The sequence below is a fragment of the Mobula hypostoma genome, chromosome 6, assembly GCF_963921235.1.
Source record: "Mobula hypostoma chromosome 6, sMobHyp1.1, whole genome shotgun sequence".
Taxonomy (NCBI): domain Eukaryota; kingdom Metazoa; phylum Chordata; class Chondrichthyes; order Myliobatiformes; family Myliobatidae; genus Mobula; species Mobula hypostoma.
Window position 1 is genome coordinate 140,508,068 of NC_086102.1, and position 21,428 is coordinate 140,529,495.

The window sequence follows — 21,428 nt, forward strand, 5'->3', positions numbered from 1 at the left end:
CATTATAACTCACACTTAATCATAGTCCCGCAGAACCATTTCTAAAGTAAATTTCTGAAAATATCTTGGATTTGACCTTACTATCCTGAAAAATACTTATGCTTAAACTAAGAAAAACAAAATGATTTAATTCACCTGCCAGAAAAATCTAATTGCAATCAATTTGAATTGAGTTACACTGTAGCAACAGAGACATTTACGGTGCAAATTTGGCTCAGTAGAATTCACACATATTAAACTTAATGTGAAATTTATGTTCAAATAATTATGCCACAGGATAATTTGCTTTTCTCCTGCTTTTTTTTTTAAACCAACAATTAATTGGATTGATGTTTAACTGATCAGTACTGGGCAGATATAATAAAAGACAATTAATATTTATTGAAAAAAATACTGCTCTTTTTTATGAAAAAAGTAATTTGTTACTATAGGTACCATGTGATATTCTTGTTTCAAACTCATATCTATCACTGTTTGAAAACCTATCTCAGAGTTCTCTGCAGTAAATGTTTTCTTGTGCAAAGTACCAGTGAACAATTGCACAGCAGGCAGTGAAGAAAGCTAATGGCATGCTGGCCTTCATAACAAGGGGAATTGAGTATAAGAGCAAAGAGGTCCTTCTGCAGCTGTACAGGGTCCTGGTGAGACCACACCTGGAGTACTGCGTGCAGTTTTGGTCTGCAAATTTGAGGAAGGACATTCTTGCTATTGAGGGAGTGCAGCGCAGGTTCACAAGGTATATTCCCGGGATGGCAGGACTGTCATATGTCGAAAGATCGGAGCAACTGGGCTTGTATACTCTGGAATTTGGAAGGCTGAGAGGGGATCTTATTGAAACATATAAGATTATTAAGGGATTGGACATGCTGGAGGCAGGAAGCATGTTCCCACTGATGGGTGAGTCCAGAGCCAGAGGCCACAGTTTAAGAATAAGGGGTAGGCCATTTAGAACAGAGTTGAGGAAAAAGATCAAGAAGACAGCGGTAAGAAGCTAAGGATTTCCAGCGAAAAGACATTTTATTTCTCGGAGTAGGAGAGAGACCAGACTGCGCAGGCACGTGACGTCAGCCAGTTGAGCGCGAACAGTTTAAAAAGAGGAAGGAAGTCACAGACTTTTTCTCTTCAGATCAAGAAGACAGCGGTAACAGGCTAAGGATTTCCAGCGAGAAGACATTTTATTTCTCGGAGTAAGAGAGAGGCCAGACTGCGCAGGCGCGTGATGTCAGCCAGTTGAGCACAAACGGTTTAAAAAGAAAACCACCATATCCAGCAGGCAGCGTTGGAGCGGGCTGCGGAGTGAGAGGATGCAGAGTGAAAGGGCTTTGGCTCAACGAGCTTCGGCGGAGACGGGAAGAGGCTTCCTGCGACCGTTGAGTTTCATAGTAACGGAGTAAGTTACAGTTTTTTGGTATTTAGTACAAACAATAGCATTAGAGGTATGAATCTAGGATTAGTGTTGTGCTTGGAGTGCCAGATGTGGGGACCCTGGGAGGCTCCCAGCCTCCCCAAGGATTACATCTGCACCAGGTGCACTGAGATGAGGCTCCTGAAGGACCGTGTTAAGGAGCTGGAGATGGAAATTGATGACCTTCGGCTAATTAGGGAAAGTGAGGTGATAGATACTACCTATAGAGAGGTAATGGATAGCACCCCTGTGACAGTCCCCCTCAGAAATCGATATATTGTTTTGGATACTGTTGAAGAGGCAGACCTGACAGAGGAGGACCACAGTGAACGAGACTCCAGCATTCTGCCCAGTGCCAAAATCAAGAGAGCAAGAAGAAATGCGGTAGTTATAGGGGACTCCATCGTAAGGGGGACGGACAAGAGATTCTGCGAGCCGGACAAGGATACCCGGATGGTGCGTTGCCTCCCTGGTGCCAAGGTACGGGATGTCTCAGATTGAGTCCAGAGTATTCTGAGGAGAGAGGGCGAGCAGCCGGAAGTCTTGGTACATGTTGGTACCAATGACATAGACAGAAAAAGAGAGGAGATCCTGAAGAAAGATTACTGGGAGCTAGGAAGAAAATTGAAAAGCCGGACCTCCAGAGTAATAATATCAGGATTGCTGCCTGAGCTGCGTGCTAATGATCGTAAGAATAGCAGAATTAAGCAGATGAATGTGTGGCTAAGTAACTGGTGCAGGGGGCAGGGCTTCAAATTCTTTAATCATTGGGATCTATTTTGGGGAAGGTATGACTTATACAAAAAAGATGGATTACACCTGAACTCAAAAGGTACTAATATCCTAGTGGGATTGTTTAATATAGCTGTTAGGGAGGGTTTAAACTAAGTTGGCAAGGGGAAGGAAACCAAGGTGTTAGGGTCGAGGAAGAGGAAAATAGAAATAAGTCAAAAATACTGTGCAGCAAAGATGGCAAGAAGGACAGGCCGGTGAATATACAGGATAATTTGCTGCAAAATAGAAATATAGCAAAATCGGCAACAGATACTGATCTAAATGTACTGTACTAAAATGCACGCAGCATTAGAAATAAAGTGGATGACCTTAGTGCACAGCTGCAGGTTAAAAGATATGACATTGTGGCCATCACCGAGTCATGGCTAAATGACGGATGTGATTGGGAGCTGAATATCCAAGGATACACAGTGTATAGGAAAGATAGGAAGGTAGGTAAAGGGGGTGGCGTGGCCCTGATGGTAAGTAATGATATCAAATCAATAGAAAGAAAGGACATAGGATCAGAAGAGGTAGAATCCTTATGGGTAGAATTAAGAAATGGCAAGGGTAAAAAGACACTAATAGCCAGTTATATACAGGCCTCCAAACAGCAGCCGGGATGTGGACTACAAGTTGCAGCTGGAGATAGAAAAAGCGGGTCAGAAGGAAAATGTCAAGATAATTATGGGGGATTTTAATATGAAAGTGGATTGGGAAAATCAGGAAGGTAATGGATCTCAGGAGAGGGAGTTTGTAGAATGCCTACAGGATGGCTTTTTGGAGCAGCTTGTCCAGAAGCCCACCAGGGGACCAGTTGTTTTGGACAGTGCCAAAATCAAGAGAGCAAGAAGAAATGCGGTAGTTATAGGGGACTCCATCGTAAGGGGGACGGACAAGAGATTCTGCGAGCCGGACAAGGATACCCGGATGGTGCGTTGCCTCCCTGGTGCCAAGGTACGGGATGTCTCAGATTGAGTCCAGAGTATTCTGAGGAGAGAGGGCGAGCAGCCGGAAGTCTTGGTACATGTTGGTACCAATGACATAGACAGAAAAAGAGAGGAGATCCTGAAGAAAGATTACTGGGAGCTAGGAAGAAAATTGAAAAGCCGGACCTCCAGAGTAATAATATCAGGATTGCTGCCTGAGCTGCGCGCTAATGATCGTAAGAATAGCAGAATTAAGCAGATGAATGTGTGGCTAAGTAACTGGTGCAGGGGGCAGGGCTTCAAATTCTTTAATCATTGGGATCTATTTTGGGGAAGGTATGACTTATACAAAAAAGATGGATTACACCTGAACTCAAAAGGTACTAATATCCTAGTGGGATTGTTTAATACAGCTGTTAGGGAGGGTTTAAACTAAGTTGGCAAGGGGAAGGAAACCAAGGTGTTAGGGTCGAGGAAGAGGAAAATAGAAATAAGTCAAAAATACTGTGCAGCAAAGATGGCAAGAAGGACAGGCCGGTGAATATACAGGATAATTTGCTGCAAAATAGAAATATAGCAAAATCGGCAACAGATACTGATCTAAATGTACTGTACTTAAATGCACGCAGCATTAGAAATAAAGTGGATGACCTTAGTGCACAGCTGCAGGTTAAAAGATATGACATTGTGGCCATCACCGAGTCATGGCTAAATGACGGATGTGATTGGGAGCTGAATATCCAAGGATACACAGTGTATAGGAAAGATAGGAAGGTAGGTAAAGGGAGTGGCGTGGCCCTGATGGTAAGTAATGATATCAAATCAATAGAAAGAAAGGACATAGGATCAGAAGAGGTAGAATCCTTATGGGTAGAATTAAGAAATGGCAAGGGTAAAAAGACACTAATAGCCAGTTATATACAGGCCTCCAAACAGCAGCCGGGATGTGGACTACAAGTTGCAGCTGGAGATAGAAAAAGCGGGTCAGAAGGAAAATGTCAAGATAATTATGGGGGATTTTAATATGAAAGTGGATTGGGAAAATCAGGAAGGTAATGGATCTCAGGAGAGGGAGTTTGTAGAATGCCTACAGGATGGCTTTTTGGAGCAGCTTGTCCAGAAGCCCACCAGGGGACCAGTTGTTTTGGATTGGGTGCTGTGTAATGAACCTGAGGCGATTAGGGCGCTGGAGGTAAAGGAACCTCTTGGAAGTAGTGATCATAATATGATTGAGTTCAGTTTCAAATTGAAAAGGAGAAGCTGGTATCAGGTGTATCGATATTTCAGTGGAACAGGGGAAATTACAGTGGTATGAGAGAGGAACTGGCCCAGGTCGATTGGAAAAGTAAGCTAAATGGAGGATCGGCAGAGCAGAATTGGATGAAATTCCTACAAGACATAAGGAAAATGCAGGAAAAATATATTCCAAGAAAAAAGAAAATCATGAATGGAAAAGTGGCACAAATGTGGCTAACGAGAGAGGTTAAGGCAAAAATAAAAGCAAAAGAAACGGCATACAAGGAAGCAAAAATTAGTGAGAAAAATTAGGACTGGAAGACTTTTAAAAACTTACAGAAGGAAACTAAGGAAGTTATTAGGAAAGAAAAGATGAATTATGAAAGGAAGGTGGCGATTAACATAAAAAAGGATACTAAGAGTTTTTTTAAATATATGAAGAGTAAAAGAGTGACAAGGGTAGATAAGGGACCGATTGAAAATGATGCTGGAGAAATTATAATGGATAACAAAGAGATGGCAGAGGAACTGAATGAGTATTTTGCATCAGACTTCACAGTGGAAGACATGAGCAATATACCTGATAGCCAGAGGTATCAGGGATTAGAATTAGGTACAGTCAAGATTACTAGAGAGAAAGTGCTTGGGAAGCTAATTGGACTAAGAATAGATAAGTCTCCCGGTCCAGATGAGGTGCACCCAAGGGTTCTGAAGGAGGTGGCTTTGGAGATTGTGGAAGCATTGGAAATGATCTTCCAGGAATCTATAGACTCTGGCATGGTTCCGGAGGACTGGAAGGTCGCAAATGTAGTTCCGCTATTTAAGAAAGGAAGGAGGCAGCAAAAAGAAAATTACAGACCTATTAGTCTGACATCAGTAGTTGGAAAGATATTGGAGTCAATCCTCAAGGACGAGTTTATGAAATACCTCGAGGTGCATGACAAGATAGACCGAAGCCAACATGGTTTCATAAAGGGAAGATGCTGCCTCACCAACATATTGGAACTATTTGAGGTAATCTCGAACAAGATTGACAAGGGAGAGGCTGTGGATGTTGTGTATTTGGATTTTCAAAAGGCCTTCGATAAGGTGCCGCATATGAGGCTGCTTAATAAGATGAGAGCCCATGGAATTATAGGAAAGATATTGAAATGGGTGGAGCATTGGCTGATAGGCAGAAAGCAAAGGGTGGGAATAAAGGGATCCTATTCTGATTGGTTGCCGGTTACTAGTGGTGTTCTGCAGGGGTCGGTGTTGGGGCCGCTTCTTTTTACGATGTATATTGATGATTTGGATTATGGATTAAATGGTTTTGGAATAAGTTTAAATAAGTTTGCGGATGATACAAAGATAGGTGGAGGAGCAGGAAATGTTGAAGAAACAGAAAGGTTGCAGAGAGACTTAGTCAGTTCAGGAGAGTGGGCAAAGAAATGGCAGATGAGATACAACGTTGAAAAATGTACCGTTGTACGTTTTGGAAGAAGAAATAATCGGGCAGATTATTATTTAGATGGGGAGAAAATTCAAAAATCAGAAGTGCAAAGGGACTTGGGGGTCCTCGTGCAGAATACCCTAAAGGTTAACCACCAAGCTGGATCGGCGGTAAGGAAGGCGAATGCTATGTTGATATTCATTTCAAGAGGAATAGTGTCTAAGAGTAAGGAGGTGTTGATGAGGCTCTATGGGGCATTAGTGAGACCTCATCTGGAATACTGTGTGCAGTTTTGGGCCCCCTATTTTAGAAAGGATGTACTGACGTTGGAGAGAGTTCAGAGAAGATTTACGAGGATGATTCCTGGAATGCAGGGGCTAACATATGAGGAGCGTTTGTTGGCTCTTGGACTGTATTCATTAGAGTATAGAAGAATGAGAGGGGATCTCGTAGAAACATTTCAAATGTTGAAAGGGTTGGACAGAGTAGATGTGGAAAGGTTGTTTCCTTTGGTGGGTGAGTCCAGGACAAGAGGCCATAGTCTTAGAATTAGAGGGCACCCAGTTAAAACAGGGATGAGGAGAAATTTTTTTAGCCAGAGGGTCGTGGATTTGTGGAATTCATTGCCACATACAGCTGTGGAGGCCCGATCACTGAGGGTGTTTAAGGAGGAGATTGACAGGTATCTAATTAGTCAGGGTATCAAGGGATATGGGGAAAAAGCCAGAAATTGGAACTAGATGGGTGAATAGTTTAGCTCATGGGGGAGCTGCGGAGCAGACTCGATGGGCCGAATGGCCTACTTCTGCTCCTTTGTCTTGTGATCTTGTGCAAAACCTTTTTCACCCAGAGAGTGGTGGATATATGGAATGCTCTGCCCCAGAAGGCTGTGGAGGCCAAGTCTCTGGATGCTTTCAAGAAAGAGATGGATAGAGCTCTTAAAGATAGCGGAATCAAAGGTTATGGGGATAAGGCAGGAACTGGATACTGATTGTGGATGATCAGCCATGATCACAGGGAATGGCGGTGCTGGCTCGAAGGGCCAAATGGCCTACTCCTGCACCTATTGTCTATTGTCTATTATCTTGGCCATTTCTACTTTATTTGAGAAAAAAAACTATTAAGTTGCCTTTTACCCAAGTGATGATCTCCTCTCTCTCATTTCCTATACAAACTGAAGGGAATGCTCTTCACCAGACCATCTTCCACAATGAATGGTAATTATGTGCCTAAAACACACTTCTTAGAAGTTAATACACTAAGCTGGAAACTCTACAGGTAAGTTTTGATTGGATAAGTTAAAAGTATAATTATTTAGTTCAATGGTAATATACAACATCTTTCCATACATGAGTACATGTGGTGGTCATATAAACAACTGCTCTTTTAAAAGGGTTCTGACATGTGACACCTACAAATCAATCACCAATCACTGTGAATAGTACTTTACATTATACCAGGCATAAATCCAAAATCCTTCTCCATTAATGATAACTTATTTTTGTCAGGTAGTGGTGACTTAACCACTGTGCTCTTAACTTGAGGGGTAATGAAATCCTGATATCAGCTATTTTATGTCATAATATTAATTTTAAATATCACAATCATACAAACATTTGTAGAATTACTGGTAAATGATCTACTATTGAATTGATTATACATGGCAAAATGTCAGCTTTGGTTAAAAAGTCTGCATTGGCATACAATCCCAATGGTGAACGATATTATTGAGTAACTGACTTTATTCCTCTGGGAACTAAAGTACTTATTTAAAATTTATCTGCTTTAAGTGTTAAATATCATACGTAGTGATAGGCATACATGAAATGAACTATAGAATTTAGCCCCTTTCATGACAATGCAGATGTTGGAAATCTAGAGCAACACACACAAAATGCTGGAGGAACTCAGCAGCCCAGGCAGCATCTATGGAAAAGAGTAAACAGTCGACACTTCTGGCCGAGACCCTTCGTCACAAAGGTTCTCAGCCCAAAATGTCCAGATGCTCAGCCTGGTAAGTTCCTCCAGCATTTTGTGGGTGTTCCATCTGATCAGCTGTAGCCATAGACAATATTCTTCACTACCCACAACAGCAACAATTTTCATGTTATCCATAGTTAACTTCTACATTCATATCCAAATCTGTATCATTAAGTAGGGTACCAACACCATTCCTGCAGTGTACCACCGGTCACAGTTTTCAAGTCAGAAAAGCATCTTTCCACCGCTACTCACTGCCGGCTCTCACTCACATTGGTCAGTGGTGTGCCACAGGGATCAGTACCAAAACATTTGTTGCTGTAATTTACAGAATGTTGGATACAAATGTACTATTATTCAGTTTGAAGATAACACAAAAAATGGTGGTGTATGGATAGCAAAGAAAGTTCTCCAAGACTACAGCACTGACATTCCCTGTAAGTGGCCACGTAGGTAGATAGTGTGTGAAGGCATACTGTATGCCTGCCTCATAGTTTACTGCATAAAATATAAGAGTTGGGAGGTCAAGTTGCAAAATTATAAAACATTAGAGTATTTTGTGCAGTTCTAGTTTCCCACATTATAGAAAGAATAATATTTCACTGGAGAGAATGTAGAGGAGATTCACCAGGATGCAGCCTGGTCTCGGGAGAGATTGGTTATTTGGACTTTTTCTCCTCGGAGAAAGGGAGACTGAGAAGTGATCTTATATATACAATAAGGAGATGCATAGATAGGTTGGTCAGTCAGAATTTTATTCCCGTGGCAGGAGTATCAAAAACAAAGTTTAATCTGAGAAGTGGAAGTGATGGAATCAGATATAATCACTGCATTTAAGAGGTGTTTTGACAGACACTTAGGAATCCTAAAATGCTCAAAACCATTGTAAAGTTACAAAAGCAAAATAGTCACATCCAAACAAGGAATGGCTTCACTAGGCTCTGTAAACCAGCTGTCCTCTTACAAAGTATGACATTGTGCGCATGCGCCGGTCCTGCATGCAGCCAGTTACAGTTGCTCCGTAGTTTCTTACTTCTAAACTTAACTTAGTTATTTGTTGTATTTTTTTTCTCACGGTAACACATTGAAGCTGCACCCTCTCCAACATGCTGGTGGAGAGAGTTTTACTTGTTTTTTTAGCGCTGGAATTAGTTACATTCGGACGCGTCTTGTTAGCGTGGCAGCAGGATGGCCGCATTGTGTATTCCAGGGACCAACTGATTACGCTCATGCCCGCCGGCTTAGTGAACAGAGCAGCGGACATACCGGCTGAAATCTGGAGGAAAACACACAGAGGATGCAGAGGGGGATCAAAAAGGCGAGGGAAGAGGACCGGGTCGAGACAACAGAGGCTTATGGAGAAGAGAAGTTATAAGCCGTGTCTTCCCTCTCTCATCATGGGAAATGTGAGATCGCTGGGGAATAAAATGGACGAACTGACTGCGCTTGTCAGGAGTCAGAGAACATTTCGGGAGAGCAGTGTCACGTGCTTCACTGAGACGTGGCTGCAGGAGGACATACCCGATCAAAGCGTTTCCATAGAGGGCTTCCAGACCGTTCGAGCTGACCGGAATTGCACTGAGAGCGGTAAGCGTAAAGGAGGGGGGCTGGCGGTTCTGGTAAATAACAGATGGGGCAATCCTGGGCATATTACGATCAAGGAACGTGTCTGTAGCCCGGATATTGATCTTTTTGCTGTTGGACTCCGGCCATATTATTTGCCAAGGGAAATCTCACATGCAATTGTGGTTGTTGTGTACATCCCTCCCTCTGCCAACCCGACGTCGGCGTGTAACAGCATTTACACTGTCATAGCCAGATTACAAACCCAGCACCCGAGTGCCCTCATTACCATCTCGGGTGATTTCAACCAGGTTACTATGGCTAGAACACTGCCCAACTTCACGCAGTATGTGAGCTGTACAACCAGAGGGGAGAGGACTCTGGATTTGATGTACGCTAACGTTAAGGATGCATACAGCTCCTCTCCCCTCCCCCCACTGGGAAGGTCAGATCACAACCTGGTGCATCTAAAACCCTGCTACGTGCCTCTGGTGAAGAGTAAACCTGCAACCTCGAGGACAGTGAGAAAATGGTCGGAGGAGGCTTATGAAGCGCTCCAGGGTTGTTTTGAGGTAACAGACTGGCAGGCACTCTGTGAGCCACATGGAGAGGATACTGATGAGCTCACAGAGTGCATCACTGACTACATCAACTTCTGTGTGGACTGCAATGTTCCGACAAGAACTGTCTGTTGTTATTCAAATAACAAGCCGTGGGTGACAAAGGACATTAAGGACATCCTGAATGCTAAAAAGAGGGCGTTTAGAGATGGAAATAGGGAGGAGCTGAGGGCAATACAGAGGGACCTGAAAGCCAGGATCAGGGAGGCTAAAGACAGGTACAGGAGGAAGCTTGAGTGGAAACTCCAGCAGAACAACATGACAGAGGTCTGGAGGGGGATGAGGACCATCACTGGGTTCCGGTAAACTTGCAACAGAGGAGCGGAAGGCAGTGTGGACAGGGCCAATGAACTTAACCTGTTCTTTAACAGACTTGACATTGTGGCCCCTGCCCATCCCCCACATGAGCCATCTGTTGTCGGCCCCCAACCAACACATATTCCACTCTCCCCTCCTACCCCTCCTCACAGTTCCCCACCCTGCTCTCATGACTATACCCCCTCCCCACACGAAACCACCACGGTGGGCTTCACAGCTGAACAGGTGAGAAGTCAGCTGAAACGTCTCAACCGAAGCAAGGCTGCAGGACCGGATGGTGTCAGTACCAGGGTGCTCTAAGCCTGTGCCCCTCAGCTATGTGGAGTACTTCACCACATATTCAACCTGAGCCTGAGGCTCCGGAGGGTTCCTGTACTGTGGAAGACATCCTGCCTCGTCCCTGTGCTGAAGACGCCGCGCCCCAGCGGCCTCAATGACTACAGACCGATGGGATAGACCGCCCACATCATGAAGACCCTGGAGAGATTTGTTCTGGAGCTGCTCCGGTCTATGCTCAGGCCACACTTAGATCCCCTGCAGTTCGCCTACCAGCCCCGACTAGGAGTTGAGGATGCCATCGTCTCCCTGCTGTACCGTGTCTACGCCCACCTGGACAAGCCAGCGAGCACTGTGAGGGTCATGTTTTTTGACTTCTCCAGTGCGTTCAACACCATCCGCCCTGCTCTGCTGGGGGAGAAGCTGACAGTGATGCAGGTGGCTGCTTCCCTGGTATCATGGATTCTTGTTTACCTGACCGGCAGACCACAGTACGTGTGCTTGCAACACTGTGTGTCCGACAGATGGGGGACTGTCTTGTCTCCCCTTCTCTTCACCATTTACACCTCGGACTTCAACTACTGCTTCAGAAGTTTTCGGATGACTCTGCCATAGTTGGATGTATCAGCAAGGGAGATGAGGTTGAGTACAGGGCTACGGTAGGAAACTTTGTCACATGGTGTGAGCAGAATTATCTGCAGCTTAATGTGAAAAAGACTAAGGAGCTGGTGGTAGACCTGAGGAGAGCGAAGGTACTGGTGACCCCTGTTTCCATCCAGGGGGTCAGTGTGGACATAGTGGAGGATTACAAGTACCTGGGGATACAAATTGATAATAAACTGGATTGGTCAAAGAACACTGAGGCTGTCTACAAGAAGGGTCAGAGCCGTCTCTATTTCCTGAGGAGACTGAGGTCCTTTAACATCGGCCGGACGATGCTGAGGATGTTCTATGAGTCTGTGGTGGCCAGTGCTATCATGTTTTCTGTTGTGTGCTGGGGCAGCAGGCTGAGGGTAACAGACACCAACAGAATCAACAACCTGATTCGTAAGGCCAGTGATGTTGTGGGGATGGAGCTGGACTCTTTCACGGTGGTGTCTGAAAAGAGGATGCTGCCTAAGTTGCATGCCATCTTGGTCAATGTCTCCCATCCACTACATAATGTATTGGGTGGGCACAGGAGTACATTCAGCCAGAGACTCATTCCTCCAAGATGCAGCACAGAGCGTCATAGGAAGTCATTCCTGCCTGTGGCCATCAAACTTTACAACTCCTCCCTCGGAGGGTCAGACATCCTGAGCCAATAGGCTGGTCCTGGACTTATTTCATAATTTACTGGCATAATTTACATATTACTATTTAACTATTTATGGTTCTATTACTATTTATCATTTATGGTGCAACTGTAACGAAAACCAATTTCCCCCGGGATCAATAAAGTATGATTATGACTATGACTAAAGCAGGGAAAAAATAATTGAAACTCAATCCACTGAACACAAATAAGGTACAACTCTGGAACGGTAGGGCAAGTACCATCTTTCTCTTCTGGATGATGAAGCTTTGATGGATTCCTTCGGCCAGAACGCCATTTACCAAGTCGCTTGAAGAAGTTCTCCTCTTCATCTCGCCCATCTTCTAGGCCCTCACCTTCAGACAGCTTTACTGCACTATTAAATTTCACCTGTGTACAACAACATTATAAAAGAATAAATTATAATTTGCTCATTTGCAGAATTTTAAAATCAATAATTGATTCGGACACTTGTGACAAAATACTATATATTGCTAATATTGTTCTCATAGGACTTTCTTGTTGAAAATAATAAAAGGATACAAATCCAATTCCCACTTACCCCCTCCGCAACCAAAGAATGTCAACTCAAGTGTATGGTCAAATGGAGATTAATCAACAGTATCAAAATAAAAGGGATAATATTCTAATTATTTCAATAACCTAGACGGATTAAAATGAAGAAATGATTGAAAAGTATTCTCCTGAATTCTAATGCATACATGCTTGCATGTGTGACTGCAATTTTGGTAGGGATACAAAATTCCCATCATTACTATTGGCAGGGCCTGGGTGTAGTATGCATGATTAGTATTTGTGTTGGTGCATGGCCAAGTGGTTAAGGCATTCATCTAGTGATTTGAAGGTCACTAGTTCGAGCCTTGCCTGAGGCAGCGTGTCTGTCCTCCAGCAAGGCACTTAACCACACATTGCTCTGCGATGACACCGGTGCCAAGCATTGGTGTCGTGGAGAGGGGAGACTTGCAGCATGGGCAACTGCTGGTCGTCCATACAACCTTGCCCGGGCCTGCGCCCTGGAAACTTTGCAAGGCACAAATCCACGGTCTCATGAGACTAATGGATGCCTATTGAACGATTGATTTGGACATGCTGATGCAGCTATTTAAAGGTTTGCATCTTAAAGTACAACTGAACTAATATTGTCAGGAATGAAATGCTGGATTTTCATGTCAGTATTTCTTACCGCATAACTCATTTACTTAATGGATCATGGGGCAGTTTGGGGTAATTTCACTCATCATTTCCTTATTTACATCAGGAAATAAAATAAGAATTTAAAATATAACCATATGAGATGCACATGTTGTATGGTAAAATGGAATCACAAGTAACATTTTGTTTTATTTTACTTAAATGCTTATTCAAGAGGTAAATGTTATGCTCATGCTTTGTCACTTAATAGTGTTTTAGACAGCAGCACGAGCTGAGAACCGGGGCACATAATTCTAACACACCTACACCTTGCATGAAAATTAAAATTAAAACAGATGTTAAACACATTTTGTTTGGAATAGATTTTATAACTTTGGACTGCTAAATGCTGGCAATACCGAAACTCCAACTGCCAATAAGTAAACCCATAAATCATAACAGTCTATTATGATGAAATGTTTTTTTGATGAGAATAACACATTGAAACTGAGAGTACAGAGCCTGCATTGAAATAAACTTTTTAAAATGTACCCATTATTTTTGTAACATTAAAACAAGTTACATATAACGTATATTTTGAGAGCTAGGATTTATAATTGATTAAGAAAATTCTCCTTAGATTGATTACATGCAATTCTAGCATACACTTAAAGTAGAGATACTCCAGCAAGAAGCTAACTTCAAAGTACTTATGGGCAAACAGTTTAGCACCAACTGATATGAATTACAAACATATATTTGATTACACATTAGAAACTGGACATCCAAAGCAATCAATTAATTGTAGAGCTCTTTGACGTCCTGAAAACACAAATTTATAAGGGAAAAACACTTTCCATGTGACATAAAGTATAAATAAAATGTTGTTTCCGATAGTGCTAATTCAATATAAACAAAAATCAGTCTCTGCACCTTTGAATTCTGGCGTATAAATGAAAGTCTATCCACCGAGCTTATGTCCAAAAGGTCTTCAACACCATCTGTTAGCCCTGATAATGAAGACCGTTTCAACCAGTTTCCTATGATGACAAACATAATTCACAGTTATTTCCATAATGATTTTCCTTTGAAGCACATCTTTATTTTGTAATTACAACCAATCTGAAATGTTAAAATGCTATACAAGTATATGCAAAAGCTGCTATTCTTCAAAATTTTCCTGAAAATGCATCGTGTCACCAACTGTCCAACTTATTTAATTAAAATGGAAGAGCAGAATAGCTTTTACAATCAGACTCAGAATCAATATCACTGGCATATGTCGTGAAATTTGTTCACGGCAGCAGTACAATGAAATACATGATAAATAAATAGAGAAAAAATGAAAAAATAAATTGCATTAAGTGTGTAAGCGTTTCTTCTTTCATGTTACTTGCTAAGGCTAATAATGAAATGGCTTTTTTGTAATGTTAACTGATGAGGTAATGTTCTCTAGCATGTTTGGGTTATATTTAGTGACAATGGGACTTGTATTCATTTGCTAACCAATTGGAATAGATGTTATTCATTCTGTCTGTGTGAAAGCTGTTAGTTTGTGTGGGCTTGGGGAAGAAGGCGCGAGGAGGATGAAGAGAGAAGACGTGGCTTGAGGGGATGGTTGCCAGACTCGCTGGGCCTGGGCTTGGGGCGGGAGCCCAGGGGTCGATGATGAGCGGAGGAAGATCAGCGAAAGGGAATCCGTGAGCTCCAACGTTTGTGCACTGGACATGTTTATGAGCCTATTGGCACCTTTTATTTGTTTTCCTTTCCTTTTGTTTCTCTACTAACCCCATATTTAAATATAAAATCTTAATCGTATAACCGCACATTGTGGATTGAATGTTATTTCGTGGCACTGATGTTACACAGGGGACACAATACGCAGCATTCACCCAAACAAGAGGGTTAAAGATTGGTCAGGAGGGGGTGCCAACCTTGAGATCGTGCCACTAGATGCAACAGTCTTAAAATGTGGGGTTGCTCGTCCAGAATATGGATTTTTGTAGGGTGCTGTGTGTTTGCCCTGTTTAAATCAGTGCTGGTGTGTCTCTGTGGGATTGCGGTTAGACATGTGTGCCTCTGTGGGATTGGGTTTAGTAACAGGCTGAGTGGGGTGGATATTCGTACCTTGGATGAATTGCTAATTCGATTTTTGAGTATGGTTAAAACTGATGGCGCGGTTGAAATCATAAAGCGAAAAGTTGATAAAATGGTGGGCTCAGACCTTGCTTCAGCGCGGGCTAGTGCTGATGTCACGGAGGTGGGATTGCCAGTGTTTATTGGTGCCCCAGGTGAGGCGTGGCCAGGGGCTGTCCATACTGTCAGGAGGGAGGGGGCGGAGACATGGGCGAAGCGGAGCTCTCAGTTGTTAGGTAAGTGGCAGTGCTCAGTTGAGGGAGAGTGGCAGGGATTGGTTGAAAGTTTGAGTAGGCGGGTTGGTGACGGCGTTAGAACTGTCAGGGTCAATTACCCCGTAGTGACAGAGGCCAGTTATCTGAAAGTGGGGGGAAAATGCGTCTGGTTTGACTGGAAGTAAAATGCAACACCTTGGGGGGCTTTCCATACCTGTGTCAGGAGATTGGGGGAAAGTTTTCAGGGTATCTTCTCTGGTTGGGGGGGCCAGATAAATTGCTTGCGGTGCCAGGGGGATCAGCCCCTCCCTCAGTTGTTCAGCTGATCAGAGAGGTGTCGGGAAACTTAGTGGAGGCCCAGTGGGGGAACGGCTTGGGGTCTCTGGGGGAGCATGTTCCCAGCAATGTACCAAGGAATTCCAGAAAGAAAAAAACCCTATTCCTGAGTGATTAGTGGGATCACGCTTCAGTGTGTCATTACGGATGGAGGGAAGCTATACTAAGGCCATCCTGAACACTGGGGCGCAGGTCAAGTTGTTGTACAGTTCATTTTACAACTGGTATTTGAAGCATTAACCCTTGACACCATTCCGGGCACTGGAAAGTCCGAATATCAGTGCTGGGGATTATCCAGAAGACGATTATGGGTCAGTGAAACTGGAGTTCTCGGAGACTAAGGTGGGGGTGTCTGAGGTTTGTGAATCGTTAGTGTTGATGTGTCCGGACACTGTTGAGACGGGCAGTGTTTCAGTTCTGGAGGGGACCAACACCCCGCTGGTGAGGAGGTGCATGGGGGCCTGCCAGGAGGATGCGAGTGAGAGCTGACTGGGGGCATTGTCTGTGCACCCAGTGTTTCGAGCTGCTTCTGAGGACGTGTGTAGCAGCATTGGTCCGGTACTCAATTTAAACGAGAGCCGATGGTAGTACGGCCCGGGGGAGGTATCTGAGGGTGAGACCCTCTTAGTGGATGCTCCAATGTACCATGAGGGGGGAAGGTGACCGCTAAAGACACCTCGGTGAGAGAGAGGTTGCGGCAACTGGTCCCTGTAGACGTGGAGGACGCAGGCAGCATGTGTGTGCGTTATAGGACCCTGAACAGGCGCACTGTACCTGACCAGTATGCAGTCCCCAGGGGTGAAGACGCGCTGGTTTGTCTGAGTGGTGTGAAGTGGTTTAATGTGCTGGATCTGAGGAGTGGATGTTGCCAGATCCCGATGAGTGAGGCCGACAAGGAGAAGACAGCCGTTATAAGTCCCCTAGGATTCTTCCAGTCCGAAAAGATGCCCCAGGGCATATCCGGAGCCCTTGCAACTTTCCAGCGGGGCATGAGGAAGATGGTGGGGGATGTGGAATTGTTTGGAGTTTTGGTGTATTTGGATGATCTCCTAGTATTTGGATCTGCCTCAGAAGAATATGAAGCGAGGCTGTTGCAGGAGCGGCTGAGAACTAAAGAGTTAAAGCTTTCTCTGGACACGTGCCAGGTCTGGCAAAGGCCGCAGCTCATAAGTGACTGTCTCTAAGGGATCAAGTTTTAAGTGAAGACAGACAGACAGAATTCCCAGCAGAGACTGGAGAAAGCGATCTAGAACCAGTTGGAAGACTTGCAAGTTGAGGAAGACAAAGAAAGTTGTCTGACTAAGGCCAACAGAAAACCGAGAGTCCAGAGAGGGGAGTTTGATTACACTTCCGAGGAGGTGAAGCAATTGCAGACAGATCTCCGAAGAGAGAAGCGGACGCTTGAAGGGAACTTGAAGATAACCATCGACAGTTTAAGTGAAGTGAAAAAACTTTTTCAGGTCGGGTTGGAAGAAGCTGGTGGAGTAACTGCGTCCCAGATTGAGATGACCAAGAAGTGGGAGTCAGAACTGCTGAGACTGTGACGAGAGCTGGAGGAGTCCAAGAGAAGCTGTCGTCTCGATTACAGGAGACTGAAGAGGCTGCAGAAGCAGTCCAGGCCAAGTGCTCCAGCGTGGAGAGAACCAACCAGCAGCTACAAATCGAAGAAAAGGGGAAGAATACGGATTTGACAGATGATGAAATGGAGATGTGGTACATGCTGCCTTTCGCTAACTTCCCCTTGTTGGATGAAGAGACTCCTGGCCCCTCTCCCACTGAGTCAGGTGTAGTGGGGAGAGCTAGCTGTGGGCAGCCTGGGTTACTGCAGGACCCTGAAGGAGAGACAGGGGTGCCTGGACACAGGACAGGAGGCTCCGAGTTGCAGTGGGGGCATGAGTGAGAGATTGATAGAGGATTTGGCAAGGAGACCCAAGGTATCCCCAGTAGAGTCCAAGCCTGAAGGGTTTAGGTGAGGGGGTACGGCGGTCTCGCAGGATTAGGAAACTCCCAGATAGGTTGGCATATGTAGCATCTGGGGAACAAGGCATAATGTCTACTGTTTGGGGAGCAATGTCACTGTTTGTACCTGGATTGGGTTTTTGTGTCTGCAGGAAGGGTTGGCGAGTAATTTAGAAGTCATGGGGACATGACTAAATTCAGTGGGGGGGGGGGAGTGTAAGGGTTTCTTCTTTCATGTTACTTGCTATGGCTAATAATGAAGTGGCTTCTCTGTAGTGTTAACTGATGAGGTAGTTCTCTGTAGCAGCATGTTTGGGTTATAATTAGTGATAACGGGACTTTAATTCATTTGCTAACCAATTGGGATAGTTGTTATTCTTTCTGCCTGTGTGAAAGCCATTAGTTTGCGCGGGCTTGGGGGAGAAGGCGCGAGGAGGATGAAGAGAGAAGACGCGGCTTGAGGAGATGGTTGCCGGACCTGCTGGGTCTAGGCTCGAGGTGGGAGTCTAGGGGCCAATTAGCGAAGGACGATCAGCGAAAGGGAAGCCCTGAGCTCCAACGTTTGTGCACTGGACATGCTTATGAGATTACTGGCACCTTTTACTTGTTTTCCTTTTCTTTTGTTTCTCTACTAACCCCATACTTAAATATAAAATCTTAATCGTTTAACTGCAAGTTGTGGACTGAATGTTATCTCGGGGTACTGTACTGATGTTACACAGGGGACACGACACGTAGCATCCACCCAAACAAGAGTGCTAAAGTTACAGTGGTTCACAATGGTTACAGTGTGAAGAGGCATGTCCTGGGTGGTGGGGATAATTAATAATGGACACTGCCTTCCTAAGGTACCATTCCTTGAAGATGTCTTAGATACTACGGAGACTGGTACCCACATCCTCAACAAAATTGTCAATACAACTCTCACACTATCCTGCAAAATAATGCGCTTTTACAACCTACCTGTTATAACAGTGCACACCTGAATGCAGCAAGTCCCAGATTAACACTAAAACCTGATCTAAGTAGTATGTGACATTTATACCTTACAAATGTCAGACAAAAAACAAGTTTAATTAGAATGAGTCTAATCATTTGTTCACCCAGTTTTTACATCAATGGCCAAAAGCTTAAATGGATCAATCACATTGTCTACAATAGCAAATGACAGTAGCTACAATGATTTGACTGTTGACCCCCTAAAGCCTATGCTCCATCTATAAAGCACACTTCGATGATGCTCAGAAAGCCCTCCATCATCAAAAAAGTCATAGCAGGTTTGATCACCACACTGCTTGTCATCTTCAACATTCACTTCAACATACACTGGCACATCAGGGTTGCAGATTTTAATCTTCCCCATGAGTAGGATGAACAGGTATCTCAGTTTTAAGCCTTAACATTGGTGTCTCAACTTCTTCATGCAGGACAAATTGATTCACATTCAATTGTTGTTGACTTCATAATAAAGCATAAATGGATTTTGCCAAATGACCACGTTCATGAAACAAAATTCATGTTGTACAAGAGCAAGAAGGATCTCAGCAATATTTTTGGCCTCACAGTTTTACAATGTACAGTGATAATAGTGATTGCACTGAGTAACCACACATTTATTTGGCTGAACCCAATTCAATAACTAGCTATGCTCATCTTCTGCTTTAGCCATCCATCCTCAGCAAGTGACTGGAAACACCCCACATCTCTAACAGTGGAAATATTGCAGGAATGTGTTCAGGAGCAGAGGCAGGTGTGGGACTGGGAACGTGATCCTGAGATATATCCTAGGATGCGCTGGGACACATCATCAGTGATGTAACCTGGGATCATTGGGTGTTCTGGATCCTTCAAAATCAGACACCCTTGCCCAGGTGACTCAGCCAGGGTTGATCAGGCTGTGGCTTGTGTCCCAGCAGCATTGGTCACCAGATCACACCTTGTGATCCATAATCACCTAGAGGCTCGCTTAGCGGCCCCCGTGACAGTTCTGATAGCTCTTTTCTTTGCAGCCCCTGTAATGCCAAGGAGAGACTAGTTTCTGCAGAGCGAGCAGCCAGCAAAACCTCAGCATCCGACCTCTACAGGCTCACATCATGCCCTCCCCCCCCTCTCTCTAGCACTGCTCTACTGGCTCCTGGTATTTGGCTTACTTGTGTTTGGATGCCTCCTCAATCCAGTCTTCCCAAGTAACTGTCAGTTCTACCATGACCACCTGCTTCGAGGTTTCTGACAGAATGACCGCGGCAGGCCTCAAGGATGATGATGTGATGAAGTCATGAAACCTTAATTGCTTGCCAAGATTGGCTTTCAGTTGCCAGTCAGTTGCAATGGGTGAGCAAGCCTGCACAGCAATGGGGCTAGGCAGGTGGTTGGAACATGACTAGGATTGAGGCATGGACCCAGAGCTGGGAACCACAAAGTGATTGGGAATATGGGGCATGTGTGCTCAAACACAGGGGAACAAGGAGTCAAAGGGGCGGTACAGTGCATGAAGCATGAGGTGTTAGAACTCAGAGCAACTGGGGGCGAGAATGGCATAGAGGGGAGGGGAGGATCGGGTAACCAAAGTGAAGGGGTGAGGTTTTTGGATAGGGAGGTCTAAAAATGCCTTCGATATAACTGCAACAAGATTAAATATTACCTTAACAAAATTTACCTATAGGGAGTTTGAGCTTCTTCCTCAGGGAAATTCTTCTGGATCGTGAGCGCGAGCGCCTGTCTGTGGTGGTTCCAGAATGAGCAGTTGTGCATTCTGAAGTGTCTTGCTCAGACTGGCTGCTTGTATCACTTGCAGCACTCTGTGATTTAAACATTTTGCGCCAAAAGTCCTTTCGACCCAAAAGAGCTCCTGGAATTTGTTCCTCACTGTTAATTTAAAAAAAAATATTTGTTAACAAAAAGATTATAAGATAGGAGTAGGCGTAGACCACTTCATCTCTAAATCCAGCTCTGCCATTCAACATGATGATAACTGACTACCCCACGCCTCAACTCCTCCTTTGTACAGATAGCCATGACACTCAGTTCCCCAATGGTTGAAAAATTTATCTACCTCCACTTGAAAAATGTTTAGTGATCTCCCCTCCACAATTCTCAAGGGTAGAGATTCAATACCCCCTTTGAGAAGAAATTTCTCCATAGTCCAGTTTCCCAACTGCAAACACAGTAGTTACTGAGAGTGGATAGGAAAGGAACTTTCTTGCTTACAATAATTGGAAATGCTTGCCCTAGAAGAGAACCTCAACAAATGTTTTTATGTATTTTTTTCCTAAGGGCACATAGCACTGCCATGAGAGTTTTATCTCTAAATGAAATAGCTCATATTTTGAGGACTACAGTGCTTTATAAAGACTGGCCAGATTTCAGAATTGGGTTTAAGGCAGATCTGATATTGCATTTTCTTTCTCTTCTGTCCTTTTTATACTTTCACACAGTATCCACAAATTACAAGTGAGTTTGGTGGACTGTATCTTTGCTGCTGAGGACCTGCTGCTACGGGGATGGATTTATGGTGGTCCTGCCACAAGAAGCCCTGCCCATACATTCAACCAGCAATATGGTCTGGCCATACCCCATCAAATACAATTCTGAAAACCTTACTCTGAACCCAAAGCTATCATTCCAAACGTACAGACCACTCAAATGATAACAGAAATATATACAGCTGGTTCATTTTACTAAATGTTCAGGCACCACAAAATAATAATTCCTTTGAGCTTACAGGATCCCAGGAAGGTCCATCAGCAGCCCATTGGTTCCATAATGAACTAATGGTCTGCCTTAGCCATATGATAGTTTCTTAG

At 44.1% G+C, this 21,428-nt stretch overlaps 1 protein-coding gene across 8 annotated transcripts in view; it reads right to left on the reverse strand.

Moving 5' to 3' along the window:
* Positions 1-21,428, reverse strand: part of LOC134348442 (protein unc-80 homolog) — a 238,655-nt gene that overhangs the window by 133,108 nt on the left and 84,119 nt on the right. For all 8 annotated transcript variants that reach the window (XM_063051833.1, XM_063051834.1, XM_063051828.1 and 5 more), the window contains 3 exons: positions 20,282-20,490; positions 13,913-14,019; positions 12,070-12,217 (listed from right to left, as the gene is read on the reverse strand). In XM_063051833.1, the coding sequence (XP_062907903.1) occupies positions 12,070-12,217; positions 13,913-14,019; positions 20,282-20,490 (464 nt within the window). The remainder of the gene's footprint in view (positions 1-12,069; positions 12,218-13,912; positions 14,020-20,281; positions 20,491-21,428) is intronic.